General features: G+C 39.1%; 1 protein-coding gene across 4 annotated transcripts in view; it reads right to left on the reverse strand.

Annotated features, from left to right (window-relative positions):
* gdap1 (ganglioside induced differentiation associated protein 1) overlaps window positions 1-18,716 on the reverse strand; it is a 123,426-nt gene that overhangs the window by 96,743 nt on the left and 7,967 nt on the right. For 2 of the 4 annotated variants that reach the window (XM_069921181.1, XM_069921182.1), the window contains exons 4-6: window positions 10,394-10,488; window positions 9,589-9,703; window positions 5,465-5,491 (exon numbers count right to left, since the gene is read on the reverse strand). In XM_069921181.1, the coding sequence (XP_069777282.1) occupies window positions 5,465-5,491; window positions 9,589-9,703; window positions 10,394-10,488 (237 nt within the window). Of the gene's footprint in view, window positions 1-3,913; window positions 4,613-4,676; window positions 5,492-9,588; window positions 9,704-10,393; window positions 10,489-18,716 lie in introns of those variants that run through there. The other 2 variants (XM_069921184.1, XM_069921180.1) reach the window with 2 other exon arrangements.

The raw sequence follows: 18,716 nt of genomic DNA on the forward strand, positions 1-18,716 counted from the left end.
TTTTTCCACCCGTCAATAAATTGCATTCAGTTCCACAAGATACAACTTAATTATGATAAAGGCAGAAGATATTTGATCAGTTTTTAAAAGAATTATTTACAGAGGTAACATGTGGTGTGAATAATGGAGATTCAATTAACTATTAAAATTTACAAAGGCATTTGATACGCTATATCAAAAATGATTAAAAATAAAAACAAGTTTTAGAAAATTGGGATGATGTCATGAGTGGGGAGCCAGAGAGAGCAGGGCCTAAACATTGTTTATATAAATGTCTTGGATGAAAGCACTGAGAAATGATTGCTAAAATTGTTGATACAATGACAAGCAAAGAAAGGGCAAAAAGGACAGACAAGCAGGCTGGAAAGGAATGAGCAAATATCTGGCAAATGTAGTACAATTGAGGAAGAAATAAAATTGTCCATTTCAGAAGGAAAAATACCATCATTGAAATGGTGAGATTACAGAGTGCTGAGATGCAAAAGAACCTGTGCATCCAAGAGCACATTTTGTGAAAGCTTCTGTTCAAATCTCGCAAATAATTATGAAAACTAACCTTGTGAGGGCACCTCCGTTCAGCTCTAACTTTTTTACTGTGTTCTTCTACTTTAAAATCTCACAATAGAAAACATGAACTCCAAGCACATTCCTTTTAAGATCCTTCAGTTTGGATTCCATAAATTACCCTTCTCTATCTTCCAAACTCCAGCCTACCCAATCCATGTTCAAAAAATCCTGATTCCAGGCTTTAGACCAGTAACCTTATATCTCCAAACTCTCTTAAAAATTTACCTAGAGACCAATTCTTTAATATCCCAGATAATACCTTCCATATATTTAATTCTCTTATCTTTTCCTCTCCTCCAACCCATCAAGCTAAAACCTTGCTTTAAACACCTCTGCTAAGACAAAAATCTCACTATTGACACAATACCTCTGTTTTACTTACCTCAATTTATTGACTCCTCGACTCTCAAGTAAAATAAGCTCAGTGAAACACGAACATCTGTAGATGCTGTGATTTGTCCCCTATGGATATGAAAGACCAGCTGACTTCCTCCAGCATTTTCCTCATACCTGAAATGGTCCAACCCAGGCAACATGTTGAATCTCCTCTTCTTTAATGAAATAATTTCCTTCCTAATGTGACTTGCAATATTTCAACTACAACCACCTTACTTTATATTTTATGCCCTGCTAATGAAGGTAAATGTTCCACTTGCCTTTATGTCATGATGCTGCCTTCAAGGACATTTGACGTATACATCAAGGTCCCTGTTTCTCAGTACCTTCTAGGATTCTCACATTCATGCATACATTATATACCCAGTTAGATCAGGCAATGTTATGCCCTCATTTACAGTAATGGTCTCTGTTGTGTGGATTGTGGAGGTCCATGTGGAACCTAGTCAGAAGTTGCACCACCAGCCAGTCAAGGTTGGACTCTGCCCATTCATTGGTGCACAACTGACTATTAGCCCCATGAAGCACCTAGTAATTCACTGGGCCAGATCCTCCAGCATACTGTACTATAAAGTCCACCATGTGCAGCAGCTCTTTCTCTTTGGTCCTGAGACAAACCCTGCTCCACTTGCTCCACTCCAGGTTGTGAACTGTGGACAACACTGGAAGAGTCATCAATGTGACAGATTATGTTATATTTAATATTGTACATAGATATGTTTTAAACAAGATACATTGTGGGTTTTTTTTTTTAAGTGTAGGTTACAAACACAGATCTCATTTAAAATGACAGAGCTCTGCTCAAATCAGACAGTCGAGGCTCCGAGTGCCTTTGCAAAAACTTTGAAGAATGCCTATGGACATGCTGTGGAGTAATTAATTATTGTTTTGGAAAGCAATAGATGAATAAATTTAGAAGATTGGGTCTGGTGCTGCAGTCGGTCTGAATGCAGTTTGCTATTCTAGAAAGGTTATGTGCCTTTGCAAGCAGAGAGTCAAACAGGTTGAGAGATAGAGAGAATTCAGTTCTACAGTTCAGCAGCAGCAGCTGGGACTGGAACAGGACAAGCTGGCAAGGTTGTGAAAAACCCTATTTCAAAGATGGTTTGCAAGTTATTAGTTCAGCCAATTCAAAGCCCTTGTGGTCCAAACAAGAGGAAATGGCTGGCTAGAGTGTTTCTCTTGAAATAAGGGAAACAAGAGGAACTCTGTGGTGATCTGGAAGAAGAGGTTATCTTTTGGAAAACCCTTGATGGAGCAAGTTTCTTTGGCAAGACAATGAGAAGTGACTGATTTGGAGGAAATCAGTTTGTGTCCAATGAGCAGCAAATAACTTTCTGAACTGGACAAGAACCTTCCTGAGTGGTAACCATTTAACTTTAAGCACCAGAGCCTGGTGAAAATTCATAAATGTGGAATTCTATGCACAGCATTAGAATTGCCTGATACCAGTGAATTTGGAGTGAGAAGCAAGATTGGACTGTGAAACAAAGAATTTTCTTGAACATATACACATTACATACACACAAGTTTAGAATTAGAAGGGGGTTAAGTTAAGTTACATTAATAGTAATAAGTTAAAGTCTGATCTCATTTTTATGTTTAAAGAAAATTAAAAGCAATTTTTGTTTAAGTAACCATTTGTCTTGGTGAATTTCTATTGCTGCTGGATTTTGAGGTCCTCTGGGCCCGTAACATCAGTAAGGTGTGCACTATACAGGAATCAGTGCTGTTAGATATCATTGGAGCAATTCCCACATTAGACAAGGAACAGCGCATTGTAATCCTTGGTTGTTATAGGTCTGTACACAGTTACTGCTATCAGTAGTGGTAAATCCAATGTGACTGGGTTGTACAGTGCTTGCAAGTCTCTACAGAGTTGCTAGTATTAGTAGTGTTAAGTCCAATGTATGTTTAAAAGTCTAAAACAGACTTCCTTTTCATATTTCTACTTCCACGTGTCTGCTGCTACATTAGTCAATACTTTCCCAGTAGAAAAAGTCCAAAATAGAAGTAGAAATGGAGGGATAAAGTGTATTTGATTTGTCTCAGTTCTGTAATTAGGGAGGAGATGGTAACCTTCATAATGGAATAGAAAGTTTGTGGTATTCTACCCACATGGTGTAATGTTTGTATGAGTTTAAGCAGTTGCTAGTATTGGTGGTTTAAGTCTGATGTGATTGATTATACTGAGTTTTGTGATTGAGGGTATGAGTGTTATCCCTGTTACGATCTCCTTACATGTACTTTAAGATCCTTCCTGTGTTCAGCCTGCGTCCAGACTCACTGCTCTTTGAACCCACCGAACTTTTCCCTTTCCACAAAAGTCTCTATGAGGAAGATAATTAAAGGATGGGAAACAGTACAACGGTTATAAAACATTCAATGGGCAGACTTGTGTTATAAGGAAAAATTGCAAAGACTAAGATCGTACCACTAATTTAGATCAAGATTTTTTTAAATTAATAAAACTCTGAAGCGCCTTGACTGTGGACTTGGAAAGAGTGTTTCTTGAGGTTGAAACTACAACTAGGATCAATATTTAAAAAGGTGTTAACCACATAAGGTGAAAATAAGGTACTTTTATTTTGAAGCTAAAAAGCTCTCCCAACATTTATGATATTGTGGGTCACACCTCAGGTATCAGAAAAAGATATCCTTCACCTTCACACTATGTGGGTAGAATACCACAAACTTTCTATTCCATTATGAAGGTTACCATCTCCTCCCTAATTACAGAACTGAGACACATCAAATACACTTTATCCCTCCATTTCTACTTCTATTTCTTTTGGACTTTTTCTACTGGGAAAGTATTGACTAATGTAGCAGCAGACACATGGAAGTAGAAATATGTAAAGGAAGTCTGTTTTAGACTTTTAAACATTATATAATAAGAAAGATTACAAAGTTTGATTATGAACACAACAAAAATTATAGAAACACTTCCTTTATCATATTGCATTGTATGAATGGTTAAACAGTTGTAATGATATATTAAGAAACAAAAATAGAAAAATGCTTTCCAAATTTTCTATTCGTTTACAAGACAGTGCATAAATTCCATCAACTCTTTATTTTCTCTCATACATCTTCTTTGGCTTGACTTCGCGGACGAAGATTTATGGAGGGGGTAAAAGTCCACGTCAACTGTAGGCTCGTTTGTGGCTGACATGTCCGATGCGGGACAGGCAGACATGGTTGCAGCGGCTGCAGGGGAAAATTGGTTGGTTGGGGTTGGGTGTTGGGTTTTTCCTCCTTTGCCTTTTGTCAGTGAGGTGGGCTCTGCGGTCTTCTTCAAAGGAGGTTGCTGCCCGCCAAACTGTGAGGCGCTAAGATACACGGTTTGAGGCGATATCAGCCCACTGGCGGTGGTCAATGTGGCAGGCACCAAGAGATTTCTTTAGGTAGTCCTTGTACCTTTTCTTTGGTGCACCTCTGTCACGGTGGCCAGTGGAGAGCTCGCCATAGAACACGATCTTGGGAAGGCGATGGTCCTCCATTCTGGAGACGTGACCCACCCAGCGCAGCTGGATCTTCAGCAGCGTGGACTCGATGCTGTCGACCTCTACCATCTCATACATAACCAAGTAATAAATATTGAAAGCTAGATGTTCAAATTTATTCTGAGCATCCAAAAAAATTTAGTCTATTTTAAAAATAAAATTTAAGACATGAATATCGGAAATTAAAAAGGTACTCCAAGTACAACATCTTATCAAAATCAATGTATTTGTTTGCTGTATCTAATTAGATTGTGTATAACTGATGTTAAAATTACATAGCCCGGGCCATTACAGTGCCAGGACATAAAAGAATAACATAAATAAATACATTCAGATAACTACAGATTTTGCTTAATATTTGAACCCAAAACATTCATGTCTAGACAGGTTTATCCATTGATATACAGTAATCCATAATTAGAACAATCTAGTTCAAGAATTATTGGAAGCAACAAAAAAAATAAATAAAACGTTTTGAGTTATTGAAAGTTTGAAATTGGGTTGCATTGTGCACAAATTTCACAAACTTCTACTTTAAAACCAATTACACCAAATGGCAATAACCCTATGACATACAACTTCAATGTTTTTTAATCTACAGTTTTCCAAGTGTGATGAATGCAGTATCATGCTTAGCGACTCTTGCTGAATAACATAATAAATTAATGCTGAGAAAACCTATGTCAGTCTCTTTTTTAGGAATAAGAAAGCTAAATAACCTATTCCTCCCAGCAGACTTACTATAAAACTAGCTCCCAAAAAAGAGGGAGCACGTTTCTTAGCAACTCGAAAAGCAGTAGGTAGCACTGCCGATAGCAAAATGTTGTTCACATTTCCCAAGACCTTTCGAAAAGTCCTTTGTTGCAACACCCGTTCATAGTAAGATTCTAAATTTGGTCGATTTCCATTTCCCCAGTATTTTCTGGCAAGTCCAAGGAATTTCAAGCGATGCAATGTTACACTGAGTGATACATCTGCAAGTGTAAAAGACTCACCACAGAGCCATGGCTGATGTCCTTCTTCTGTTCAAGAGAAAGAATTCACATCAATAAAACCAGTTGTATATATTACAAGTCTTATACAATTTTCCACTATTAAACTATTGCAAATTTTCCTGCTAAAGAAAATGCAGTAATAAAGCAAAATTCCAAACTTCCTTCATCAGCCAGGAAACAATGCAAATAATTTACCAATGGTAAATTTTCATTTATTAACAATAACAATCAATATCTGGTTGGACACAAAAAATAATATTCTTTTTTTTCTTCCTGCCCTCAATGGAACATTCTGGAAATATAGAGCACAGACAGTAAAGAAAGACAAACATTCATTAGATAATATAATGGCGATTTCCAGGAGAGCCTTGAAGACTGTCACTTGCTTCTCTCAATCACACAATGAGGGTCAAACAGAATCTAATATTTAACACATTTAAATTTTCAGCTCAGAACAATTATAGCAGATGGTAGTCACTTGATTTTTTTTTTAACCAACCAACTATAATTTTTAACATTCATGTAACAGTTTGTATTTATCCCCCCCCATCTTCATACAACTGAATGTAGTCAATTAAATTACATTAAAATTTTAAAAAAACTGGAAGAAACACATCACCTGCGCCATATCCCACTTCCTTGATCACATTCATTTCCCTTCTGAGACGGATTGCTACAGTACCCCTATTTCGAAGGTGTGTGTGTGTGTGTGTGTGTGTGTGTGGGGGGGGGGGGAAGAGATGAAAAACTAATCAATCTGTATGCCAATATATCTCAAGTAAGGTTACCACACCTTAACGAATGTATTATGTTTCTTCCTGATGTGATTTTTCTCCTGGGAATGTCACTCTGTATTTCCATCATGCAGTATTTAGTTGGGAGTCAGGTTTCCACAAAACCACTATACACTTCCTGGCTACCGCCAAGGCGACTTTCACGAACAAAATTTGGTATTTGGACAGTCTAAAACTCACCTCCCAAATGTCTCCCAGAAGGAACAACTACAGATCCTACGGAAAATCCACTTTTGTAATTTTTTTTTTTAAATACGAAAAGAATGTTCCCCCAGGTCTTCCCAGAAAGGTCTTACATAGCCAGGTGGAGTAGAATAAATCGATGTATTGGATTGAAGGTGGGTTATCTCCCAAAACGCCTTTGACCCAGAACAACTTAATACCCTTGAGTCTGGGTAATTACATTCTGGATACCTGGTGCCAGAAGGGGATCAGGTGCAGCGAGTATTGTTACAAGCAAAGGCGGCTCATGTCCCGGTTGAGAAACAAATATGATTTGTCTAATAGAACATTTTTCTGCTATCTAGAAATATTATCTTTCTTAAGGGAAAAATTGGGACCATCTACACCTAGATGTAGTAATATGGAGATTCTAATTCGAAAAGGGAATGTGTGTAAATTTATATTTAAGATGCATTATATATTCCAAAGTGAGGGCCCGAAGCTGTGCTTACACAGGTCGAGGGAGAGATGGAAGTTGGACTTGGACACAATCAATGAAGAGTGGTGGCAAGACTTGTGTCTGGATAGCATGGTTATTTGATTTGTGTGGTGTGATTTACCACATAATCTCTTCACAAGATTCAAATAACCTAACTCCTCCACCCTCTGTTAAATTTACAGAAATTCACCCTTCCAGAATTCATAAATCACTACCTAATATTTTGTGTAAAATTTTTTCCAACTCGCATTTCCTGGCAGGTGGAGATATGGCTTCAAGCTCCTTCCCTCCCACCTCTGTAATACAGGAGTTACCTGTATAACTCAACAAATTATTTTCTTTTAGATACTTATTAAATTCTCTTTTGAACATTAATCAAATGTTCAGAGATGCTCTCTGCTTCCTGTATAATTATTTTATAATTTCTAATTAGTTTGCAAATGGCCTCAACTATATTGCACAATTTTTATTTATTTTTTCATGATTTTAATACCTCTGGCCACATTAATAAAAGCCCCTCAACCCAGTAATCACAGGGAGTATGGTCTGGTCAATAAACCAAAGATCTGGACTCAATTCACTGATACAAATTAAAATACCACCAAGGTAATGAAGATATTTAAATTTAAGTGAATTTGTAATAAAATGAATGCTTGAATTTGGCTTTTAAGTCAATAAGTCATGGTCTGTCACAAACAAGCAAATATTGGTCGTGTCATCAATATTCACATCCCATGAAGATAAAAGTTAACTTTAATAAACAATGATTAGCTATCTCAACAGAGCATGAAAATGTTATTGGCACTGGAAGGGGAAATTCGAGTGTCATCTGTACTCCTGCTCGATACCTACCAACCTCTGATGAATGCAGATGTAAACAATGCACAATAACTGTGACCTACAGATATTCACTTTCAGACACAGAAGGATACAGAAGAGAAACATACCCTTTAACCCACCATGTGCATATTCATCACCATACATTTAAACTAATCCAACAATAATAACATTTTACATTCTCATCAAAAATCTCCAGATTTTACCACTCACCTAAACATGAGGGGCAATTTGCAGTAACCAATTAACCTACCAATGTTCAAGTCTTTGGGATGTGGGAGGAAACCAGAGCACCTGGAGAAAACCCACTTGGTCACAGAGACAATGTGAGACAGTGACTCTACCAGTTGCACCCTGCCCTCTATACAGGTCTCATGAAGGGGAGCTATAGAACAAAACCTAAATGAAGTGAAAGGAAATCCTAAAGTGTTCAATAACAAGTACTCAATTTAGAGGCATAATAATGTCACTGCATATTTTCTAATTAAAAAGTACTATAGATACTTTTACAATGTTTACTGAACAAAAAGCCGATCACAGTACAACTCTTATTATCCAAAATTGGATTCTCCAAAATCCTCAGTAACCTGAAATTTTTTTTTTTTTAATTTCGGTAAAATGAGGATATCCAAAACAAATCAGAAATCCTAATTTATCCAAAAAGATTTTCAGAGCTGAAATGACCAAGGACCTCAGGCTGCCAGCTGCAACGGGGACCTCGGTGGGGAGGTGCCAGTGATCGGCAGTGGCCAGTATTTTTTTGATGAGATTTAAACATTCTTTTAATGTTTAAAAAGCCTTCCTTTGTTGTTTGTTGTATTTAAAAACTGTTACAAGTGATTTACTGTTGCTACTGGGCTGTTTTTAAAAAAAAAATGACCAGTTCTCAAAAAAAAAGCTTATTCGACATAGGCCAGGTCCTGACCATTTCGGATAAATCGAGGTTGTACAGTACTTTTAAATTGGAATCAAATCCTAAAATTACCAGCCAGTAAAAGCTCAATTTGCATAGCACCACTTGAAAACATCAAACAGGAACTGTGAAGCAAGCTGCGATCTGATAACTCAAGAACAAAAGCTCCACATGGATATGGATCTCCAAAGCTCAACTAATTTTAAATTATTGTATTTTAAATATACTACCACTCTACAAAGCTGAAACTTTCAACAGATACTAGCAGCTTTCAGGTGCATTCTCCATGAAGAATGCAGACTTATGGAATGGTCGTTCAGGTGGCAGCCCTGAAAGCACTGCGCTGTCCACCTGAAAGGGACAGCTGCAGGAGAGGCACCTCGGAGTGCACTCCCACTCCTGACCCTTTGGGATGTCGGGGCAGGGCAGGCAACACGGGATGTCAGGGCTGGGGTGGCCGGCGTGAACGTCCCGCACTGGAGGCAGAGGCAGTGGGGAGGGGGACTGTCAAGCGCTCGCCAGCTGATTGTCATCCCTTTAGCAGCCGCTTTCAGGCTTCAGTGATTATCCCTCTCGGAGGAGGGTTGAAAAGTGCGCTTGGAGGCACCTCTTGATCTTTCAGGTGGCCTCATGACAACCGGATAGGGGTAGAATATGCATCTTTACATCGGGGTATTTTGGCCACCTAAAAGTGCCTACTGGATTTCAAGTAGATACTTGATTTCATTCCACTGTTAAAGAAACCATCCACTGAAAGAAAAACCTTTAGAAAATGTCCCCTCAAAACTATACAAGTCTACGGAATTTATTTTCGAGCAAAAAAAAAAGACATCAAATTGAGAGATGCAGTGATATATTATTTGAGTCTGTCTAAAGCGGTGAGCAAAAAAAACTGCATGCAAATATATTTGATACTGACCAGGTGTTTCCTCAACCCTTCTCTGCAACTCTGTCTCCACCTGATCCAGAACATTTTCCAGCTCACAGAATATTTTTTTCAGGTAGTTAACATTATCATGATCCCGTATCTTAAACTGAAAAAAAGTGTTTAAAACAGTTAATTTAATTTGCATATAGGAGGTAAGGAGACTAGTCACAGATTTAATCTCTTTTTTTTTAAGAGGAATAGATTTTGGAAAAGATAGAAAGTTCCACGATATCAGGAAGATACTCTTGTGGTGACAGAATTAAGTAGTATTTTCAGCAAGCGTGGCATTTTTGCCTCATCAGCATTCTTCTGACAATATGACACTTCCCATTTCCTAAAGGATACCATCATGTGAATTTACACCAACTAAATTTACACCATTTGACAAAATCTAGATTAAATATAGTGTGAACAATACAGCATTAATCCAGAAATGAATTCTGGTTCCAAACAATTCTAAAATTACAAAATGTCAACATTAGTTACATTCAGGATATGAGATAAAAGAGGTTTCCATGCTATACAATAATAACAAGCAAAAAGAGGCAAATAAATTTGGAAAACTGTCAAAGAGAAACAGTCCTCAACCAAATGGTGTACTCAGGTTAGCATCTCCTATTTACATTTTTGTAATAGTTTTCCACTGTTCATATTTTATGAAGTGAAGCCAGTTTGGCTTCATACAAATAGTTTTTAAAATCATAGGCTGGCACTTCAAAAAATATTTAATTAAACAAGGCACACAATTCAAAAAAATGTTTCTGAGTGAGGAATTGCAAGTTATAAAAAAACTGACCTTAATTTGCTTTTGCTTTGTTAAATACGCTTCACTCAATTCTGGGTGTTCCTCAGCAAGCTTCTTCAACTCTGATTCTGTATTTGCAATTTGGCCTGAAAACAAACAAGAACACCCTTAAGATTTCAAAGAATTGCGAGAATTATCTCTATTCCGCCTCCTCTCTGTTCCCAACCTTCAACAGTAGCTGTACACATCTAACGTATTGTACTTCCTTTCATTCAAGCAAATTATATTTTCAGGTGTTAAACAAATGAAGGCCTTAGCCAACCAATGTGGAGATGACAGGGTAGTCCCTCTGTTCGCCAACACTACCAGGTGCTACCACAGAACAAAATGCTGCTGCGTTATTAAAATATATATCCAACTATCTTTCATTTCATTTTTTTTAAGGAAACATTACCTGGTTTCTGCTGCAATTTATTTCTTCTGCTCTTTAATCAGGCTGTTTATTCAGCAAACAGACTGTGTGGCATGTCATTCAACCTAACGCACTCTCAACTCTTTGCTTCGAAAAACTGGCTTCAAAAGAATAGCAGGATCTTTACCCGAAACACTTCATACTTTCCCCCCCAGACACACGATTTGCTGACATGTGCTAGCACTGTTTGCCTTCTATCAGTTTGTCACTTAATTGCACAGTCTATCATAGATCTTCATTTTGTTATTTTCACCCATTTCTAAAATTGTTTTGTTTTTCCCCCCAAGATGCTGCCAGACTGCATTCTTTTTATTCCAGTTTCCTACCTCTGTAGTAATGTTTACTTTTATCTGCTTCACAGTCTCTTCCAAAATGGCACATTATTAAATGACTAACTGAACTTTAGCAATCAATCACAGACAATTTTATTTATATAGTATCTTTAATATTGGGACATTTACTAAGCTGGAGGGTAATAACAGAATTAAACACCAAGAACAGACCAGATATATTTTTAAATAGAAACAGACCCAGCGGGGGCGTGGCAAGATGGCGTAAGGAACAGACGTGCCTTCCAGTCCTCTCTAACTTATTGTTTTGTCTTTAAGTGCCCGTTAAAACATTTTTAAAAAGTTTATAACTAGTATGAGGTGCTGAATTAATACCTAATGGTACATTTGTTAAAAAAAAGTAAAAGGAAACATCAACAGATTGTTAAAAAATTATATTTTCCGAAATTATCTGAGCCTGCTTGTTTACAAAAAGCCACGACTCAGCGTGAAATGGATCCAGGAAAAATGCGAAGAATTCGGCCTTGGAGCTCCGTTCTGATTCCGCAGGTCTTTCTGAAGGTCGTTTTCAGCTGCCTTTAGAACAAAGGGCTGGCCGGATGCCAGTATTTCAAACAACGTCTACTGAGACTTTGACTGCTGAATTAGCTGGGGCGCCACCAGCTGGAGAGTTAAAGAGTTGTTATTTGACTGCTATACCACCAGTTATATCAGCTCTTCCAGATACTGACGTAATGAAGCTTTTAAAGGAGGTTTGGATCAAAGATAACCCTGATCATCAGCCTCCTGATACTTCGGGGGGGGTCTGTGGCAGGGGCTCTTACACGGAGTCAAACTGCAAGAAAAGCTACTAAATTAAAAGAAGGGATAGAAGGTCCTCTGATTCCACAAGAACAGCAGAATCCCACAATGTCTGGATCTACTGATGATGATATACTTTTCAAGAGTCTTGAACATAAGATATTTTCTTCAATGATGCATTTAGGTGATTCTATGAATAATCTTACTTCTAAGATTAATGCATTGGTGGATGTCAATACTCAACAGATGGCTGATTATGGAGCTTTTAAAGTTGAAACTATTGAAAGACTTGAGATGTGTGATCAAGGATTATCTGATGTACAAGATCAATTGCAAGATGTGAATAAAAACAATTGAAACGTTACAGATTCAGAATAAAAATTTAGCAAAAAAGGTTGATTATTTGGAGAACCAATTCAGACGGAATAATGTGAAAATTGTCGGCTTGTCAGAAGGCATAGAAGGGCCAGATCCAAGAAAATTTTTCACTGAATGGATTCCACAAGTGTTGGGACAAGATAAGTTTTCTGAAGGTTTAATATTGGAACGGGCTCATAGAGCTTTGAGAAGGAGACCTTTTTCATGACAGAATCCAAGACCTGTTCTGCTTCGCTGTTTAAATTACTGTGATAGAGAGACTATTTTACGTATGGCTATTAGAAATGCACAGCAAAACAAATCTCCTTTGATGGTTCAGAGTAATCGTGTTTTCTTCTATCCGGATTTGAGTCAGGAAATTATGTTTCAACGACGTGAATTTAATTCTGTGAAAGAATTATTGTGGAAAAAAGGATATAAGGCAACATTTAGATACCCTGCGGTACTGAAGATTTTTCAGGATGGATATCAACCAAAGTTCTTTGATAATCCTAAAGAAGCTAAGGATTTTGCTCAGTCTTTACCAATTACGCAATTCCAGGAACGACGTAGTCCTCCACGGTCTCCAAAGAGGGCAGAGCTGCAAGAAGGGAATTTGATTTTTGGAAGAAATGGTGGTCGCAATGGCAAAGGAAACTCATTTAATAGATAAGGAACATTTGAAACTCAAATGTGAATGGGTTGGGCACGTTTTTTATTCTTCGTTTAATTCTAAGGCAAAAGGTGTGGCAATTTTGGTACATAAGAATCTACCATTTTAGTTACAGAGTGAAGAGAAAAATTAAATTGTACAATCTTTAATGAGGCATGGACTTTGCTTGATGTTTATGCTCCTAATGTTGAGGGTACAGCTTTTGTTGTGCATATGTCTTTATTACTTGGACAATCGAACTCTCATGTGATGTTGGGGGAGATCTGAATGTGGTGTTGGAGCCTTTATTGGATAAGTACTCAAGAGTAATTAAGAAGTCTAAGATGGCAATCCAAGTGATTAATATGATGGCAGATTTGAATTTAATTGATATTTGGCAAAGAGTTAATCCTACAGAGAAAGATTTTTCTTTTTATTCCTCGCGACATAATTCTTTTTCTAGAATTGATTATTTTTTAATATCAGCACATTTGCAGGATAGGGTTACATCTGTGGAGTATAAGGCTAGATTGGTTTCGGATCATTCATTATTATTAGAATATTTGAGTTCACAAGATGTTCAGAAAGCTTCAAGATGGAGATTTAATACTATGCTATTACGACGCGAATTTAATTCTGTGAAAGAACGGTTGTGAAAAAAAAGACATAGGGCAACATTCAGGTATTCTGCGGTACTGAAGATTTTTTAGGATGGAAATTAGCCAAAATTCTTTGACAATCCTAAAGAGGTTATGGACTTTGCTTAGTCTCTACCAATCATGCAGTTTCAGGAACGATGTAGTCCTTCAAGATCTCCAAAGAGAGTAGAGATGTAAGGTGGGATCCAGATTTTTAAAAGAAATGGAAGCAATGGTGATCGAAGTGGTAACATTGATTTAAAAAAATAAATCTTTTATCTTTTTTTTGAAGAGTTTAAATAGTTTAAATAATTATGATAGTTTAATGAAATGGGAGTTGGGAGAGGGAACTGGGTGGGCACTAGTTTCCAGAAGTCATCAGCTACCTGTGAGTTATCTCACACCCAATATTTTGGAGGAGTTACCGCTTTGGGCGGTTTAAACAGGAGGAGGTAGTTGTGACCTCTGACCTGTTTTTTTTCTTTTTAATTTTTGGGTTAAGAAGTGAAGGTTTTTTTTTATTTTTTTTTAAATAAATATTTTTTTTTTAAAACTCTTTTTGTTTTCTGATTGTAATTGAGAGGGAATTAGGAGGTTTTTTTTCTCTCCTTTTTTTTCTGTTTTTTTGGGGGGGGATTTTTTCTCTTTTCTTTCTTTTTTAAGAGGATGATGTCACAGAAGATAATAAGTCAAAAATTGAGGATGTTGAATTAGATGAAGAGGAAGATGAGGGGAAAGGTGATAAGAAGAGAAAGAAGAAAATTAAGTACAAATACATTGAGGGAGAAGAGTTTAATAAAATTAAGTTAATTTCAATAGAGAATTTTGATGTTATAAATGAAGAATATGGAGAATTTTATAAGAGTTTGAACTTTTTATTCTTTTTTTTATATAAGGGGAGGGGAAGGGAATAAAAAGTTTATCTGATTGTTTTTCTAAGGGATGTTTTAGTTCTCTCATGAATTATAAAGGAAACTTGGTATTATTTGAAATTCTGTATTTATGTATTATTAATAATGATTTTTTGTATAACAGATATGTGGTTGATATATGATTTTAATATTTGAACTTAGTTTTAACGTGGATTTCATTTGTTAAATACATGTATTATGTTTGATTTAAATATATGTTTAAGGGTATTATTTTAATATTGATTTTTTTTGTTGTTAGTAAGTTTTTTTGTTAAGTTTTATCTTTTTTTTGTCAGTGGGTTTTTTTATTTTATTTACAACATTGTTAATTAATTCTTCACTCTTTATTTTGGGGGGAGGGTTGGACTAATTTTAAATTAGATGATTAATGTTGTGTTATAATTATTGGGGGGGGTTAATTTGTGTAGTTTAATGATGTAGCCGCTCTCAGTGAAGTCCGCCTGGCAGATGTAGGCAGCCTCCAAGAACGCGGCGCGGGCTACACACTCTACTGGTCTGGCAAGCCTTCGGATGAACGACGCCTATCTGGTGTAGGCTTCATGGTCAAGAGCTTCATTGCCTCCAAACTCGAAAACCTTCCGACAGGCCTCTCGGACCGAATCATGTCCATGCGACTCCCACTTCAAAACAAGCGTCACATCACCCTCATCAGTGTCTATGCTCCAACCCTCCAGGCGGAACCAGCAGAAAAGAACAAGTTCTACACCGACCTGCGCAACCTCATCCAACGTACCCCTACAGCCGACAAGGTTGTCATCCTGGGCGACTTCAACGCTCGTGTCGGCAAAGACTCAGAAACCTGGCCAGGAATCCTGGGCAAGCATGGCGTCGGCAAGTGCAACGACAATGGGCGCCTCCTGTTGGAGCTCTGCGCAGAACAGCGACTTGTCATTACAAACACCCTTTTTCAGCAGAGGGACAGCCTTAAGACCACCTGGGTGCATCCCCGATCCAAACACTGGCACTTCCTGGACTACATCCTGGTGCGAGAAAGTGACAAACAAGATGTGCTCCACACCAGGGTCATGCCTAGCGCGGAATGCCACACTGACCACCGGCTGGTTCGCTGCAAGCTCAACCTTCACTTCAAGCCAAAGCCCAGGAACAATAAAGCCCCCAGAAAGAGGTTCAATGTTGGAAACCTGCACTCAGACGAAGCGAGAGGAAACTTCCAGGCAAACCTCAAAGCAAAGCTCGACGTTGCAACCCGCCTCACGGACCCGTCCCCTGAAACCCTCTGGGATCAGTTGAAGACTACCATACTGCAATCCACTGAAGAGGTACTGGGCTTCTCCTCCAGGAAAAACAAGGACTGGTTTGACGAAAACAGCCAGGAAATCCAGGAGCTGCTGGCAAAGAAGCGAGCTGCCCACCAGGCTCACCTTACAAAGCCGTCCTGTCCAGAGAAGAAACAAGCCTTCCGTCGCGCGTGCAGCCATCTTCAGCGCAAACTCCGGGAGATCCAAAATGAGTGGTGGGCTAGCCTCGCCAAACGAACCCAGCTCAGCGCGGACATTGGCGACTTCAGGGGTTTCTACGAGGCTCTAAAGGCTGTGTACGGCCCCTCACCCCAAGTCCAAAGCCCGCTGCGCAGCTCAGACGGCAAAGTCCTCCTCAGCGACAAGATCTCCATCCTCAACCGATGGTCAGAACACTTCCAATCTCTTTTCAGTGCCAACCGCTCAGTCCAAGATTCCGCCCTGCTCCAGCTCCCTCAACAGCCCCTAAGGCTAGAGCTGGATGAGGTTCCCACCCTGGATGAGACATATAAGGCAATCGAACAACTGAAAAGTGGCAAAGCAGCAGGTATGGATGGAATCCCCCCAGAAGTCTGGCGGCAAAACTCTGCATGCCAAACTGCATGAGTTTTTCAAGCTTTGTTGGGACCAAGGTAAACTGCCTCAGGATCTTCGTGATGCCACCATCATCACCCTGTACAAAAACAAAGGCGAGAAATCAGACTGCTCAAACTACTGGGGAATCACGTTGCTCTCCATTGCAGGCAAAATCTTCGCTAGGATTCTACTAAATAGAATAATACCTAGTGTCGCCGAGAATATTCTCCCAGAATCACAGTGCGGCTTTCGCGCAAACAGAGGAACCACTGACATGGTCTTTGCCCTCAGACAGCTCCAAGAAAAGTGCAGAGAACAAAACAAAGGACTCTACATCACCTTTGTTGACCTCACCAAAGCCTTCGACACAGTGAGCAGGAAAGGGCTTTGGCAAATACTAGAGCGCATCGGATGTCCCCCAAAGTTCCTCAACATGATTATCCAACTGCACGAAAACCAACAAGGTCGGGTCAGATACAGCAATGAGCTCTCTGAACCCTTCTCCATTAACAATGGCGTGAAGCAAGGCTGTGTTCTCGCACCAACCCTCTTTTCAATCTTCTTCAGCATGATGCTGAACCAAGCCATGAAAGACCCCAACAATGAAGACGCTGTTTACATCCGGTACCGCACGGATGGCAGTCTCTTCAATCTAAGGCGCCTGCAAGCTCACACCAAGACACAAGAGAAACTTGTCCGTGAACTACTCTTTGCAGACGATGCCGCTTTAGTTGCCCATTCAGAGCCAGCTCTTCAGCGCTTGACGTCCTGCTTTGCGGAAACTGCCAAAATGTTTGGCCTGGAAGTCAGCCTGAAGAAAACTGAGGTCCTCCATCAGCCAGCTCCCCACCATGTCTACCAGCCCCCCCACATCTCCATCGGGCACACAAAACTCAAAACGGTCAACCAGTTTACCTATCTCGGCTGCACCATTTCATCAGATGCAAGGATCGACAATGAGATAGACAACAGACTCGCCAAGGCAAATAGCGCCTTTGGAAGACTACACAAAAGAGTCTGGAAAAACAACCAACTGAAAAACCTCACAAAGATAAGCGTATACCGAGCCGTTGTCATACCCACACTCCTGTTCGGCTCCGAATCATGGGTCCTCTACCGGCACCACCTACGGCTCCTAGAACGCTTCCACCAGCGTTGTCTCCGCTCCATCCTCAACATCCATTGGAGCGCTTACACCCCTAACGTCGAAGTACTCGAGATGGCAGAGGTCGACAGCATCAAGTCCACGCTGCTGAAGATCCAGCTGCGCTGGATGGGTCACGTCTCCAGAATGGAGGACCATCGCCTTCGCAAGATCGTGTTATATGGCGAGCTCTCCACTGGCCACCGTGACAGAGGTGCACCAAAGAAAAGGTACAAGGACTGCCTAAAGAAATCTCTTGGTGCCTGCCACATTGACCACCGCCAGTGGGCTGATAACGCCTCAAACCGTGCATCTTGGCGCCTCACAGTTTGGCGAGCAGCAACCTCCTTTGAAGAAGACCGCAGAGCCCACCTCACTGACAAAAGGCAAAGGAGGAAAAACCCAACACCCAACCCCAACCAACCAATTTTCCCTTGCAACCGCTGCAATCGTGTCTGCCTGTCCCGCATCGGACTTGTCAGCCACAAACGAGCCTGCAGCTGACGTGGACTTTTTACCCCCTCCATAAATCTTCGTCCGCGAAGCCAAGCCAAAGAAGAAAGATTCTAATTTTTATTATCTTATTTTTTATTATTTCTTTAAATGTAATTTTTATTTTATTCATGTCATAAAATTTTAAATAAAGTTTAAAAAAAAAGAAACAGACCCAGCAAAGTTTAGAGATATAATGCTATATGGCCCTTGCAACTGAAACCATGGCCAACAACAGAAACCAGGCAATACAAAAGTTCATAACTGAAGGACCAAGGATATACAGCTGGAAGATATCAAAGAGGATGTGAAGAACAAAGTCCAGTTATATGAACACAAGGATGATAACTTTAAATTAAGCATTGCCAGAAAATGAAGCCAATGTAATCAGCAACCAAAAGTGATGGATTAATTGACTTGGTACAAGCTAAAAAATCAAAAATTGTCGAACAAGAGATAATGAGACGTCACTGACAAGATGAAGGATTTAAAAGGTAAATAAAATTTCACAAAAGGTATTTGAAATTCAGGACTGCTAGTTCATAATGGATAAACCAAATATGACTTCCAATGAGCCACATTCTGAATGAAGCATGGAAATAATTACAGAACTAATCAGAAATAAAAAAAATTCTAAAGACCATAACTATTGGATTGTTGAGCACATTTCAACGTTTAACATTAAAACTTGTGTGAAATAACTATGAAAACGTTAAAAGTTTGAACAAATTGTTAAAGCAACAGACAAACTGCTGGGTCAG

This window comes from Narcine bancroftii, chromosome 2 (assembly GCF_036971445.1).
Source record: "Narcine bancroftii isolate sNarBan1 chromosome 2, sNarBan1.hap1, whole genome shotgun sequence".
Classification (NCBI taxonomy): domain Eukaryota; kingdom Metazoa; phylum Chordata; class Chondrichthyes; order Torpediniformes; family Narcinidae; genus Narcine; species Narcine bancroftii.